Below are 15,812 nucleotides of genomic sequence, written 5' to 3' on the forward strand. Positions count from 1 at the left end.
GGCCAAACATACGGCCCGTATAAATTGTACGGACCGTATGTTGGTTCGTATATACGGTCGGGCAAATTTTTGCTCAATAAATGAAGGGGCCAAGTCTTATTTCATTTCACTTCTATATCACACCCTTCTCTCTAAAACATCTCTCTACATTTATTCCACAAGAATTCAAGGATTATTAGTGATCAACAACATAAACCAAGTGAATCAAGTATAAGAAAACCCATTAAGGATCATTCAAGTCAAGAAATCTCAATGGAGATGAACTAGGGTTTTTGCTTAAGTGGAGTATTATTAACCAAGGCTTGTCCCTATGACATCTAAGGTATGATTTATGATGTTTCTATGTTTTTTAAGGTATTTGAGAGTTGAAATACTTGGATTGTAAAAGGGTATAGAAAAATGGGTCATGAATGTGGAATAGTGTCATTTTGAGAATTAGCTTGAATTGAGTTATGAGTCTTGATGTGTTGTGATGCAAATATGTTATAAATGATGTTGAGAACATGAGATGAGCAATGTACGTGAATGGACATAGTTGTGTGTTATAGCCATGGATATGGGTGATTGAAGTAAATTGAGAAATGTGGATGAATAATGACTATTGTTATGATATTGTGAATGTATTATTGACGTTTGGGAGTTGATATACGTCATGGAGGAATGTCGTATAAATAAAGGAGATGTTGTCCGATTTTCTCTAGTTTTAGTCATATATGCTAGCTATCGATTCTAATAATAGTATGACTTTAATGAAGGTAGAAACGTGATAGTTGAGGGGGAACGTACAAGTGATAAATAGTCGAACGGAAAGGTATGTGAGGCTAACCCTTCTTTCATAAGGCATGGTTCTTTGGCCAAACGTCTAAATCTTCTATAAGACTATGATTTCTTCTAATGATTTGATCTTCCGAGCTAGTAAGCTCACGATTCTTGATACGCTATGATTGTACTAAATTCCTCGTATGACGAGAAAGCCTATAAAGGTAGATGTGACGAATGACGATAATCATGATAATGATATTGATGACGACTATAATGGTAATAGCGATGACGATAACGATGACGATGATGATAATGATGTTAGTAGTAGAGATGCCTATAGGCTATTATGTACATGTGTCTATGTATGGCTATTATGAACCCCGAGCTTATGAGGCCGGGTAGGATATGTAAATAAGTATGTATATGATTATGTAATGCGCGCACACCTCTGCAGATGGTACGGGTAAGCCTGAAGCCTTGGTAGGGCCGGGTAGATGTAACCCTGAAGCCTTGGTAGGGCCAGGTATGTGTGACCTTGAGCCTTGGTTGGCCAAGTATGTATGGAACACCGATCCTGCATGGTCGGGTATGCTATGTAAATGTTATGTATATGATATGATGATGTATACGATATGACGATATAGATATAAGAATGGATACGAATATGATACGAACACGAAATAGAGTATGTACACGATATGAATGTGAATAAGGATATGGATGTATGTACATGAATACGCATTAGAAATGTAAAGTTCATATGTAAGGCAAGTAAGTGCTTATGACGGTGATGTTCCTATCTCCCATCCTGTGCTATCTCATATGATTGTATATTATGCTTCTATGTTGATATTGATCATTCTTTACATACTCAGTACATTCTTCGTACTGACGTCCTTTTGTTTGTGGACGCTGCGTCATGCCCGCAGGTGCAAAGGGAGACAGACTTGATTCATAGCCACGTTCTCAGAGATTACATAGCAGAGCTCCATCTCATTCGGAGCCTTAGCTTTTGGGTACTTATTCTTTTGTGTACATAATTATGGGCATAGCGGGGTCCTGTCCCACCTATATGATATGTTATACACTCCTTAGAGGCTCGTAGACACGTGTATATGGTTAGATATGTCTGGCCTAGTCGGCTTATATTTTGTATATCATTTTGTAGCCTTGTCAGCTTATGTACATTGATGTGGCATAGATGCCAATGATGATTTAAAGATGTTGTTGTCCAATAGGACCAGTATGATGGATGAATAGAATTATATGTTGATTATGTGGCTCACCAAGATGTAAGTACAAGCGTAAGATAAGGGGTGCCCGGGTGGGCTAGCACGGGGTGCTCGTCGCGGCCCCCTTAGACGGGTCGTGACATAATTAAGGTCATTATTGCAATAATTAGTCAATTTATGCATTTGCCTAAATTCTTTAAGGGTTAGTTGGTTAATTAACATTAATCCGGCTATTTTTGAAATGTTCAATCGAATGTCTTTCCTTTTTTTTTTTCAATCTTGGCTATTGGATGAATTGCACGTTTTACCCCTCCACATATATACATGTGCATATGGGTGTATACACACACAACACACATGTGTGTGTGTTCGTGTCACGATTAACACATGTATATATGGAAGGACCGGGCCCAGTCCAAATTCCGACCGGACCTGGCCCATCGCCCTTTATTTCAGCCAAAATAGGCACACACACCCTCATTTCCCTTTCTCGTTTGAAAGAGGTAAAACCCCTAGTCGCATAGAAGATTTTTTCCTCTCACTTCATTGTCGTTGCCAAAAATGGAAAAGGCGTGGGTCAATCCTATGAAGTGCAGTCTTGCGCGCCCATTTTGGGCAAGAGCAATTAATGCTCTTGCCCTGTTTCACCGTCACCACAGCATATCAGCCAAGGAAAGAGGTAAACTCCACCCTTTCTCTCTCTTTTCTGCAAATCCTTAATGGATTTTGTCTTTTTGCTTGCCAAAAGCCTCGATTTCTATTGGCTTTTGTAGAAATACATGGATTCAAGATGAATTCTCTCAAAAAATCATGTAGTCCCACATCGGATTGGGTTAGGGTTTTCAAATTTTTTGGGTTTCTATACAAAGAACCCCAACTCTTCACAATACACACACAGAATATCATACATATTCACACAAAAACTCGATACTAGGGTTTTAACGAGTGGCCGACATTTGAATTGGACACTTAGTTGAATTTTCTTAGTCTTTGTCAAGTAACAGTTTAATTTTTTTTCTTCTTGTTTGAGGCTGAGTTCGTATGGTAAGGAGCAAAGAAATCTCCAAGTCCAATCTCGACATTTTTGGCTAAACACAACAAAGGTACTTTTCTCTCCTTTATTTATTTTTTAGCAGTTCTTTATTTGCTTTGCTATGTGATTATATGATTTGTGTTTGTTAGTCCTGATTAGTTAGCTATGTATGTATGCTTAGTTTAGTTTAGTATTTCCTTAAAACAGTTAATACATGTTTATCTTAGATTAGTTCTGTGTTATCTAGATTAGTTTAGTTTGGTAATGTCCCTATAGACTTTGCTTAACTTAATCAACTGCCTAAACATGTGATTTTCTTAGAAGTTTACTAGTCCATTAAAATGCTTGACTGAACTAATGTTCTACCATGTGTGTAAAGAGATTCTTAGCATATCTAATATCTATTTTCATACCAACTTACTTGATCATATGTTAGTATTCCAGTTGATTAGAATGAATTACTTGGTTGTGACATGTTAGTTTTTGTTTATTAGTGGAGGTTTACATTAGGATGCTGTGTTGAATGGGATTGATTAGTTGGGATTTAATTCAGTTATTATGTTGGTAGTCTCTGTGTTTTTTCCCAAAATCAGGGCAATTAGTTCATCTTTGAATAGGTAGCCCGGTTAACCAGATAAGCTGGAGGGACTTCCTGCAGATAAATGACTAAGTATGTGTCAGGGTGAATAGACTAGGAGTCCAGAGTGTTAAACATGCCTAGTTAATTGCACTGTCCAAACATGTATCTTTCTTGACTTAACAAAGTTTATGAGAAATGTTGTTTCTACTTAGGGAAACATGTCTAAATTAATCAAGTTATAAGGGATGAGGGGAAGTTTTAGGTGTCCTTTGTAGTCTGTGTGTTTGGTGCCTAGCTACAAATTCAGAAATGTTTGTCTTGTTGGGTTTTTTAACTACTCTCATTTCCTGTTAAGTGTATAGTATGTTTGTTAAATTATTGGTTTGGATTAACTCTAGCTTAATCATTGGTGCATGCACCTGATATATGCTCACAGTAGGGAAACACTCATATTGCATAGTTGCCTGCTTGGATTTAAGTTAGTAACTTGTCATTTTGTTTTGTTTGTCATGTCCTATCATGAGATCAGTGATAGCTTAACATGTTTGGCTACATCTAAGATTCAAATTTGGGTTTAGATATGTCTATAGGGGTTTTAATCAGAAAAAATATTTATTTTACCTCTAAAATGCTAGTGTTACAGTGTAAGAATATTCATATCCTTTTATTTGCTTGAATACTATCCTCAACATGTCTAAAAGTATGTTTGTCATGATTTTCTCAAGTGTTTAAATTTTCATTCCCTCTATTGTTTTCATGAAAACTCTAGACTAAAGGGGTGCCTAAATGAGTTTTAAACTGGATAGGATAAGGTACTTATGTGTTGAAAGGAAACTGGAGTAGTAGGGCCTTAATATGCTTATTCTAATTTGTTCCACCTAGTTTAGCACAAAAACTGTCTTAATTTGCTTCATTTTAAGCTAATAAGTTTTAATCCTTTAATGAACACTCCATCTTCTCATGTTTAACTTGAAATCTTGTGGTTCTATGACATCAGTGATGGTTTGTGATATTTAAGTTGTTCATGTGTGTTTTTGCTTAAACTATTTTGCATCTTCTCATGTTTCACATGTGCCTAAGTTATCCTATCTGTATGAAAGAACTGAATCTGTTGGTTTGAATACTTTGTTTGGAAAATCCCAAAGATGGCATAAGCTCTTTGTATGGTCTAAAAGTGACATGTTTTGACCCTGCTCTTACCTTATGAGATTTTGTATGCACGTTTTGAATTAACGTTGACCCTGTCTTGTCTCATTGAATCTCTTTGAAGTGCAATGTGCATGTCTTAAGTCTGGTTTGGCCTCATAGTGTGTTAAAAGCTTTCCTCATAAATGGTTTTAACCTTCCCTCTTGTTTTGTACTTGTTTATTGGTATAGTTTGACTTTTTCTGTGGTAGGTGTAAAATCAGTCTTCCCATATTGTAAACCACTCTACTTTCTTAGGCTTAATACCCAGATGGACCCTTAAACTTGGCATGTTTTGTAAGATAGGCATATAAACTTATAAGGTGACCAGATAGACACTTAAACTTACTCAAAGTGTATTTTTCAAGTTTTTCAGTTGTTTTGAAAACAAAAACTATATTTTTCAAACACTCACAATTTTCATGGCCAAACAAGCCCTAAATATATCACAAAATATTTTTTTTAAAATGCAAAAATAAGGCAAACGCATATACATGAGACTATAAATGTGCACTTAAACCAATAAATACTCGCTAATCGCAATTTTGCAGCTTTCAATTAACTCGGATGTTTTTTTACACTTGAATAATTAAAAAACAATAACTTTAACCAATAAAAATCCTTAAAAAAAGAAATTTCAAATTAAGAAATATCTTTTTTTTTAAGGATTTTCTTCTCGGCTTTACAGTTTTCTTAATTTGAAATTTCTTTTACACTTGAAATACTGAACTTAGAAATTTCTTAATTTGAAATTTCTTTTTTTAAGGATTTTTATTGGTTAAAGTTATTGTTTTTTAATTATTCAAGTGTAAAAAAAAAATCCGAGTTAATTGAAAGCTGCAAAATTGCGATTAGCGAGTATTTATTGGTTTAAGTGCACATTTATAGTCTCATGTATATGCGTTTGCCTTATTTTTGCATTTTAAAAAAATATTTTGTGATATATTTAGGGCTTGTTTGGCCATGAAAATTGTGAGTGTTTGAAAAATATAGTTTTTGTTTTCAAAACAACTGAAAAATACACTTTGAGTAAGTTTAAGTGTCTATCTGGTCACCTTATAAGTTTATATGCCTATCTTACAAAATATGTCAAGTTTAAGGGTCCATCTAGGTATTAAGCCACTTTCTTATAATCCCTTTACCTGTGTTGGCATGATAGAATTCTGCAGTTTGTTCACTATATGAATCATATGCTTAGTTTAAGGACTTGAACATACTCATTCCAGTTTTGATTTAACATGACCATAAGTGTGTTAGTAACTTCTTTTCTATGCTTTTACTGATTTGTCTCATATTATGGGGTTGATATAGGAATTATCTTGGCAATAATTGAAAGAAACTTGCGGGATTAGTCGGGGCTCAAAGAGACCCGGACACCCGGTGCTTAATCAAAAAAAAAAAAATTGAAAGAAACTTGTCATGTGCTTGCTTTGTTTAAATTTGAAGTCAAGAACGGCACATCTATAGACTAAATGTTGATATAGACGTGTTATAAACATCAATAAGGATCAAATGCATCAAACATGAGTCATGTATAGCCTGATATATGCTTAACTTGCATTATTTCACATCTACGTCTATCCTTAGCCTTGTTTAGAGTTGTTGCTGTGTTGATATATGCAAAATATACAAAGTATACATGTTTCGTATACACTCGGGTGTATATAAGGGGTGTACACCTCATATATCATTAATTTTAACTTATAAACCTGGCTTGTATACTTCATGGTGGGCCTGTTTTTCTTCGCCTACTGGGCTTGTTGTTTTCAATTGATCCTAGATTTGGGCTTGCTTTTTTTGTGATTTGTGCCTGCTTGCCCATATTTTCAGCTTGTTTCCATTTCACTGAATACTACATGTATACTTAGTTATATAGAAGACATATGATTTATACGTATCCGTGTTTATCCATTTAGATTCTTTATTAATTCGTTGGTTGAGTTTAGATACCCTCTAACTGCTATTTTCCTTTTTTCCCCCTCCCTTTTTGCATGGAACCATCATCATGGGCCACTCGGGCCAGTCTCCTCGTTCAAAGATTGTTGGGCCAGAGGCCCAACTTCCTTTTTTCCGTGATCGATTCCAAACCAAAGACGAAATAAGAAGGCCCAACCATGGGTGAAAATGGTCAATGGTGGGCATAGGTAGGCCCACCAGCCTAACTTTCTTCTCTTGCCATTATTGGGTATATATATGTTTGCATATGTATATGTTGTATATGCAAATGCTAATATTATTAGTGGAACCCGAATGTGATTAGAATTTAGGAAAAACTCGTGTAGTGGGTTAAACATTTTCCACAAAAAATGGTTTTCGCAGTTAAACATGGCCTGTGCATGCAAATCGGAAAATCTTTTTATTTTTACAAGAAATACTTTCGAAGTATTAAGTTGACAAAATAGGTGGTATGAATGGATCTGGACTGAAAAACTTGATTTGGGTCGTATGCCCGTTCTTACAAAAAAAAATGAAAGAATCGGTTTTAGGCCATAGACCCGCTTGAAAATTAAAAGCATGAAATGGACTTCCTTTGGCCTTGGTAAAATGGACTCGAAACATTTGGGCCTAATTCATTGGGATAACTTTGGACATAAATTGGAATAAAAACACCAAATTTTCAGAAAATGCAAGTTTGAGTGGATTTCTTTAAAACTTGTTTGGACTTAAGGGATTTTCAAAGACTTTTGGGCCAAAAGCCCAAACCTTAAGGCAAATAAACAAAAAGAAATATACTTGGACTATAGCTTCTGAAGTAAGTTGGCTTTGGTTTTAAAATATGGTTGATTAATTGAGCTTCAATGGACTAAAACAAAATAAGTGGACTCTTTTCAATTCGTACTTATACAAAAATCTATGTTACTTTTTATAAAGGAGATATACTCCATTTATATATATATATACATATACATACAAAAACTATAAGGACTTAATAACGACATTAGGATCAAATTGTGGAAACTCTACTTAAGAAAAACCTTAAGTGTCTTTTGGTCTGAAAATGAAGTGAATATAACCTCCTTATAACATTTTCCCGAAAGATATCAACTTTTTCTTCCTTAAAGGATATTTTTACCAAAAAGTGGAGTTTTATGATTAGCCTGACAGTTTTAGAAATAAAGTAAACATTTTTTGCAAATAATCACACTAATTACACATTGAAGCTCGAAGGTCAATTGTATTCTACGGATCCTTAATACTAGGGTGTTTAAAACCTTCCCTAGGAGATCACAAGAACCCTTACCTCAAATTCAAGTTTAAAAATGATTTTTCTTTGTTTGATAAAATCCTTTTAACTCGGTTTTTCAAGTTTATCAATAAATTAGGTGGCGACTCTAAAAATATAAAATCCGAATAGAGTCCACAACTTCTTAGTAGCTTTTATGCAGCCGCGTAAAAGTGAATCGTAACAATAAGTATTTGATAATTAAATACTCCAATAGAATATTCAAAAGAATTATGTAGAGCATAAATATTGTATGTTTCACCCCCCAACTTCAATCAATTTTTCTTATTAGCATTAGGGTTGCTTATCAGGCGGATCAGTTGAATATTTATGCCTAATGGTTTGGTTTATTGTTCAAGATGAGAAAGAATTCGAGTTTGAAACTCCAACGAATAATGAAGAGGTGGATGATTACTTAAGAAATAACGTGGGAGAAAGATTGGATCAGATTAACCTAGAGGATGGATCAGATTAACCTAGAGGAACTCGAGTTAACTAAAAAAAGAGACATCAATGAGAGTCGCAATAAAACAAAAACAAAAGAAAGAAAAGTGCCATTAATTACAAATGAAAAGGGAAAAAATAAAGCCAGTATGGAAAAAATTGCAGAAGTTATAGCATTTCGAACTGGTATGAGTGTGGGGTCGAAAAATACTCCACTCAATATTCAAAGTGTTATGGATATTGATCGTAACTTGCTGGTATGGTTGTTCGAAGTGACCTATAGTGGAAAGCAAGTGCGCTATTGATCAAGCAACCAATGAGAGAAATGTTTTTAACACAGAAAGACCCACAATCACAATTGGCGTGGTTGGAGAAGAAGTTTTAACTTCACAAGGACTAGAAATAAAAGATGTCATTTATTGATGCATTTGAATTTTATATTTTTTGCAATTTATAATTTGAACTCTTGTTCGTTCTTTAGAATATTGTTTTACTTGTTGGAATTTTTGTTTGTGCTACATTCTAAAATATTATTTGTTTGTGGAAGTATGTTCGTTTGCAGTTAAATGAATTACGAATTTAAACTTTTTACCTTATTATTACTTAAGTAATTTTGTTACAAATATGTCGTTGACTAAAAATAATAGTGACAACGTTGAAGAAGTTCTTATAAGTGATGATGATTATGATTGATGATGATGTGTTTGATGATGTAGTTGATTTGGCAATTAATGGTATACCTCCAACGATAAAGTACTTCTTGATATTTTGTTTGAAGACTCCATGCTAAACTCCTTTACATACAGGTTTTCATTTCATTAAAGAGGTGCTTGAAGGGCATGATAAGCGTTGTTATGAGATGTTTAAAATGGAAAAATATATTTTCCTTCTTTTATGCAAAACGTTAAAGGAACAATATGGTTTAGAACCAACAAAAAACATGACCGTAGAGGAGATGGTTCCTATGTTCTTAATGATGGTAGGACATGGGGTTGGAAATCGAATGATTCAAGAATGATTTCAACACTCTGTAGACACCGTTAGCAGACATTTTTATAAAGTTTTACCAGCATGTTTGAAATTGGCTATGGACATCATTAAGCCAAAAGATCCGGCTATTTCAAATGCTCACACTAAATTAAGAGAAGATAAAAGGTATTAACCATATTTTAGAAATTATATCGGAGCTATAGATGGCACGCATATAGCTTGTATTGTTCCTTCAAAGGATCAAATAAAATACATCGGCAGGAAAGGCTTCACTTCCCAAAACGTAATGGCTATATGTGATTGGGACATGTGCTTTACATTTATATGACCTGGGTGGGAAGGTACTGCACATGATGTTAAAATATTTGATCAAGCACTTAGAAGGCAAGATCTTAACTTTCCACATCCTCCAACAGGTAAATGAACCTAAAAATATTATATCTTGTAAATCTCTATTGTATAGAAATTATTTTTATATTAATTAATTGCTAATATTTTTTTTTACCTTAATTAGGTAACTATTATTTAGTTGAGTCAGGATATCCAACAAGGTTGGGCTACTTAGGACCATATAAGGGTGAACGTTATCATCTTCTTGATTTTAGACGTAATTCAAGTTTCAGAAATCCAAATGAGATTTTCAAATTTTTTTAACTCTAGTTTGAGATGTACAATTGAAAGAACACGAATTTTCTATTTTACGGTCAATTCCATCATTCAAGTTTCACACTCAGGTTCATCTTGTTACAACTATAATAGCTATACATAATTTCATACGAAGAAATTCTGCCACTGATGTTGAATCCGATCATTATGCAAATGAAGACATTATGCCATAGTTTGAGGAAGAAGGTGGACATTCAGGCATTCATTCAGAAACGCAAGACATGTTTACTAATGTGATGGCTTGTTGCGTAATAAAATTAATATCATTAGGAGCTCTTCTCATCATGTATAAGTATTTATTATTATTTTAGAGTAGATTTTCAATATGTGATTTTTTTTATATTTGTGGACTGACATTTGATATTTAATTACGCAAAAAGAATCGAGTAATTTTTTAATTTTATTTTCATATTTTGTAATGTGGAAGACATTGGGGAGTCTTTGAAGAGGAATTTAGAAGATGTTAGTAAACTTACAGGTGTATCTCCAAAGTCCATGTTGAAGAGTTGAAAAAAGGGTAAAAAGACGGGTCTTATGGAACCATAGCAACCTACTAGGGTTGTGCCAAAGAGAGCTGCTACCTTAAAAAATTCTTTTAAATGATCTTAAAATCATTTATATGGAATAATAGATCAGTAAGGACACAAAAAGATTTTCATAGGCTACAAATGTTACATAGGCATCATAAATTTGTGTTGATAGCTTTGATGGAACCTTTCCAATAAGCTAGATATATACAGAAGTACCAAAGAAGATTAGGTATGCAGAGGTCAGGTGCAAATTGTAATGGGAAGATCTGGTTTTTTGTGAATGAGAATGTTGATGTAGAGATTATATCAAATACTGCACAGGAATTACATTGAAGCTATTTTTGCAAGAGCACAATAGATATCTGGTTACCACTTTGGTGTATGTTAAATGTGATGATGATGCTAGACTGCAGCTGTGGGATAGTATATATCATTTGTCCTCAATTGTTGATGTACCATGGATGGTAAGTGGTGAATTTAATGTGGTGATGAATGAAGAAGAAAAAATAGGAGGCCCACCAGTATTACCACAAGACTTTGAAGATTTTCCCTTTTGCATTAACTCTTGTGAGATGATGGAACCTGCCTTCAAAGGAAGTCCTTTTACTTGGTGGAATGGGAGGGCAGGTGATGATTGTATCTTTGAGAGGTTAGATAGAATAGTTGTCAATTCTCAATTGTAGCATTGGTTTGGCAATATAGAGGTGGAACACCTATCCAGAACATGTTCTGATCATGCTTCACTCCTTATTTCATTTGGCATTGAATCTCCTCATTCCATCAGGCCTTTTAAGTTCTTGAAATTTTGGATAGAACATGAGGGCTTCTTTGTAACACCCCGAAATTTTTAAACTAACGCTTGAATTTTCAATTGACCACATCTTGATAGTAAGAGTATATTGTACTTTGCACTTCTTGAATGTGAACTTGACGACATTGAAACTTGTTTGAAGTGTTATGGTGTAGTATATAAACTACTCCTACTATGATTATCTTATTAAATTTATTAAATGGATTAGATATTTATAAAAGTGGTCAACCTTTTTATTTTATTTTATTTTATTTTATTATTTTCTTTCATTCAATCAAGTAAGATACAAATTATTTTATTATTTTCTTTCATTCTTATCAAGTAAGATACATACCCTTTGTCTCTTATCCTCCCCGCCTCCATAAGTTTCGTTTTTTCTAGAGAAAGAAGACCCAAAAACTTCTCTCCTCTCATAACATTCATCCACTAAATCAATCATCAAGATTTGCCTTGGTTGAGCCCCAAACAACTCCACACGATTGAGGTAAGTTACAAACCCGTTTTTGGATTGGACTACTGTTAGTGTTTTCAGCATAACTCCTTGTATAAAGCTTAGTTTTAAGTGCTTCAAGATGTTCTAGAAAGCTATTTCATAGACCTACAACTTTCGTTCAGGCTTCAAAACTTAGTTTTGCTTGTATTTACTCGAAAAAAGGCGATGAAGTATAGGGCAGGTGCTGCCCAGATTTTTGTTTGCAAACCCTACATGTACTGCTGTTAGTATTTTGAGCATATATTTTTTTACAAAACTGCTATAGGATTGATTCTAATTTCTCTAAAACCCCAATACATATATCTACAACTTTCATTAAGGTCACAAAGTCTATTTTTGTTGTTTACCCTTTTGAAACTGAGTCACAATACAAGACAGTCTATTTTCACTGATATCGTGGTTAGTTTTGATGTGCTGAAACTATTGAACATAACTAGACATTTGATTGTGTCTTTAAGGCATATATATACTCTTGTACAAGTTAAGAGAAATTGGCTAAGGAAGTCGGCATAGTTACTTGATCGCTGTTTTTGGGATTTATAACTTCTTGATGTTTGTTTGAGCTTTAAAAGCTCTAAAGCTCCAAGGTTTGCACCTAAACTTGAACTTCGCTCTCAATTTATTTGGTTTGAGATGTTGTGAGAAGCTTGAATCTTGGTGAAATAATATCTACTTTAAATTGTTGGCATATTGGGTTTGGTGCTACTTGGATGGTTTACTTGCTTTGTGGGCTGTGAAGAATATCTTGAGACACATCAATATGATAACATGATCATTGAGAGTATGATTTTGTAAATTGAGTTATGAGTATGCTAAAATCACATTGGTGTTATATGAAGCATTTTTTGTAAGACGACTTAATTCGCCCACATATACGGATTGCTTGAGCATTATTGCATTCTTGATTATGGGGTGACGACCCTTCTTGATTTCGGATCTTGCCCATCTTGACTTTGGATTTGCATTTCGTCTTGATGATGGACTTTTGTCCATTCTCGAGTATGAGTGGAAAGCCACTTTCAACATGGCTCATGATTCTCTTGATTATTGGATAACGATCCTTCTTGGTATGGGCTTCGGTCCTTCTTGATATGAACTTCGGTACTTCTTGATATGGGCTTCGGTCCTTCTTGATATAGGCTTCAGTCCTTCTTGATAGGGGCTTCGGTCCTTCTTGATATTCGATAGTGCTTGATGTGATGGCATGACGTATGTGTTGGGCGAAATTAATTAACTGAATGACGTTTCGAGAATTAGCTTCGAAAGTTCTCTTAACACTTGGTATTTGAAGCTTCGAAGGCTTTCTTGACCCTTGGTATTTGAAATATTAGTATCTTGAACTATCTTATGATTTGGTGATTCTCTTGGAATGTCGTACATTGACTAAGTACTTGGTTATAATCCGGATGAGCATATGTCTTGAACTTACTTCTTGCACTTATATTTGATTCATATCTCACTATTAAATTAACCAAATGGTGGAAATTCTTTGATTTGCTTTGGAAGGCTTCTTGATATGTGATATTTTGAATATTGATATCTTGAACTATTTTAATATATGATATTTACTTTCTTGAAAGAATTGTACCTTCATTTAGCACTTGTTTGATATTTCATTTCCTTGAAACCATTGTACTTTTGTTATGTACTTGATGATGATTTTGACAAGCTTATTCCTAGAAATTATTGTTGTGCTCCTTACATAATCTGCTTCTCTTTTTTATATGAAATGTTGGTTAAGTTTATGTGTCACTAAACTTTATGCTTAGCGATAGTTTGTTACTATCGTAGGTGATATTCCGAGGGAGAATTAAGGATGGCCAATTGAGGTAGACTATTTGGAAGCTTAGACGAAGATCACATTTGCATGACCATGTTCATTTTGCATATGTTTGGGGACTTGTACGTGACCCATGTGACACATTTAGGTTTGCACTTTTGAAACTTGTTCACATGGGCCTATTTTCGCTACTAAGTTATGGTGAATGTCTTATTAAATAAATTTATCTTGAACATTGAGGTATGAAATTTGTTTTTGTTTCGTAAGTGGCATCCTCCCAAAAATGGGGTGCTACATTCTTAGATACTGTTAAAGATAATTGGCCTGTTGATAGTGATGGTGATCCTTTTCTGAGCTTTAAAAAGAAGATGAAGCAGATTAAAGATGCTTTATCAATATGGAGTAAGGTTGCTTTTGGAGATATTTTCAAACAACTTATCATAAGGGAGGACATAGTGAGAATTAAAGAACAATTATTTGAAGAGGAACCTACTGTGGAGAATATATCAATATTGCAACTTGCTCAAGTAGAAATGAAGAAGTATTTGCATTATGAAGAAGAATTCTGGAAGCAAAAATCAGGATACACTTGGTTCTCTGAAGGTGATGGAAATACAAAGTTCTTTCACAGTATAGTAAAGGGTAGGAGAAAGAGGTTACAAGTTAAGAAAATTCAAGAATCAGATGGATTACAGCTAGAGAATGAGGATCAAATAGCAGCAAGAGCAGTTCATTTCTTCCAAAGTCAATTTACGCAAGAAGTAGTGGTTTCTGATTATAGCATGCTCAGGTTTATTCCTAGAATGGTGTCTGATGAGTGTAATTTGCAGTTGTGTGCAATACCATCATTTGATGAAGTTAAAAAGGCTGTGTTTGAGCTTAAAGGAGACAGTGCATGTGGTCCAAATGGGCTATCAGGTACCTTTTATCAGACATGTTAGGATGTTGTTGGAATGGATGTCTATAATGTTGTGAGAGCCTTCTATGAGGGATATACTCTTCCAAAATCCATTACACACACTAATTTGGTTCTGCTTCCAAAGAAAGACTTGGTACAAAGCTTTGTTGATCTGAGGCCTATCAGTTTGAGTAACTTTATCAATAAAGTTATTTCAAGAGTGGTGCATGTGAGATTGGATATGTTGTTACCTAATATGATATCTAGTAACCAATCTGATTTTGTTAAGGGAATGAGTATTATTGAAAATGTACTTCTTACTCAGGAAACTTTACTGATATCAGAAAAAGAGGAAAGCCTGCAAATGTAGTTATTAAGTTAGATATGGCAAGAGCTTATGATAGGGTGTCTTGGGTATTTCTAACAAAAGTGCTGGAAAAGATAGGATTTGCAAACAACTTTGTGGATCAAATATGGAGATTATTGGTGAATGGCAATCTCATGGTTTTTTTCATTCCACTAGAGGGGTGCAGCAAAGTGACCCATTATCACCTGCTTTATTTGTTCTAGCTGCAGAAGTGCTGCCAAGAGCACTAAATTCCTTATTTGAACATGACCAGTTTATTGGATTTGGTTTGCCAAAGCGGAGTGCAAAGTTGAACCACCTTGCATATGCTGATGATACCATAATATTTGCTTCTGCAGATAAAGCTTCATCAGACTTAATCATGACAGTGTTGAGGGAGTATGAAGCTGTGTCAGGTCAGTTGATAAATAGGGACAAGAGTTGCTTTTATATGCATAGAAAACATCTGTAATTCTGAGTCAAGAAGTGGTGCAAAGTACTGGTTTTAGTAGAGGAGAGTTTCCTTTCATGTACTTAGGTTGTCCTATATTTCATTCCAGAAAGAAGGTGTATTATAATGATTTGATAAAGAAGGTTAAGAACAAACTTCAGAATTGGAAAGGTAGACTTCTTGCATTTGGTGGAAAGACAGTTCTGATTACTAGTGTTTTACAAAGTATACCAATGTATTTGCTTTCTGCAATGGCTCCTACTAAGTACACTATAAATGAACTACATTAAATATTTACAAGATTCTTCTGGTGCAATAAAAAGGAAGGGAAGAGCAGGCATTGGTCTGCATGGTTGAAAGTTTGTGTACCAAAGACTGGAGGAGGGTT

General features: G+C 34.4%; 1 protein-coding gene and 1 long non-coding RNA gene across 2 annotated transcripts; both read left to right on the plus strand.

The window, feature by feature from the left end:
* Positions 1 to 2,492: 2,492 nt before the first annotated feature.
* Positions 2,493 to 7,116, plus strand: LOC132606350 (uncharacterized). The gene is made up of 2 exons (XR_009569698.1): positions 2,493 to 2,673; positions 3,025 to 7,116. It is a non-coding gene; the product is annotated as an uncharacterized LOC132606350 (long non-coding RNA).
* A 2,430-nt stretch (positions 7,117 to 9,546) lies between these two features.
* LOC132607977 (uncharacterized) lies at positions 9,547 to 14,670 on the plus strand. Its single transcript, XM_060322059.1, has 3 exons — positions 9,547 to 9,614; positions 10,944 to 11,272; positions 13,997 to 14,670. The coding sequence occupies exons 1-3, from the start codon at positions 9,547 to 9,549 to the stop codon at positions 14,668 to 14,670; spliced, it is 1,071 nt and encodes a 356-aa protein (XP_060178042.1).
* The last annotated feature ends 1,142 nt before the right edge of the window (positions 14,671 to 15,812 follow it).

The sequence above is a fragment of the Lycium barbarum genome, chromosome 8 (assembly GCF_019175385.1).
Source record: "Lycium barbarum isolate Lr01 chromosome 8, ASM1917538v2, whole genome shotgun sequence".
Taxonomy (NCBI): Eukaryota; Viridiplantae; Streptophyta; class Magnoliopsida; order Solanales; family Solanaceae; genus Lycium; species Lycium barbarum.

What these genes read in the sequence shown, in the direction of transcription:
- LOC132607977 (XM_060322059.1), top strand. Translation starts at nt 9,547, where the DNA reads ATGGACATCATTAAGCCAAAAGATCCGGCTATTTCAAATGCTCACACT. An exon ending in AAATTAAGAGAAGATAAAAG is followed by an intron (nt 9,615 to 10,943) that starts GTATTAACCATA and finishes ATGTTGATGTAG; the next exon opens with AGATTATATCAAATACTGCA. An exon ending in TTGGTGGAATGGGAGGGCAG is followed by an intron (nt 11,273 to 13,996) that starts GTGATGATTGTA and finishes TTGTTTCGTAAG; the next exon opens with TGGCATCCTCCCAAAAATGG.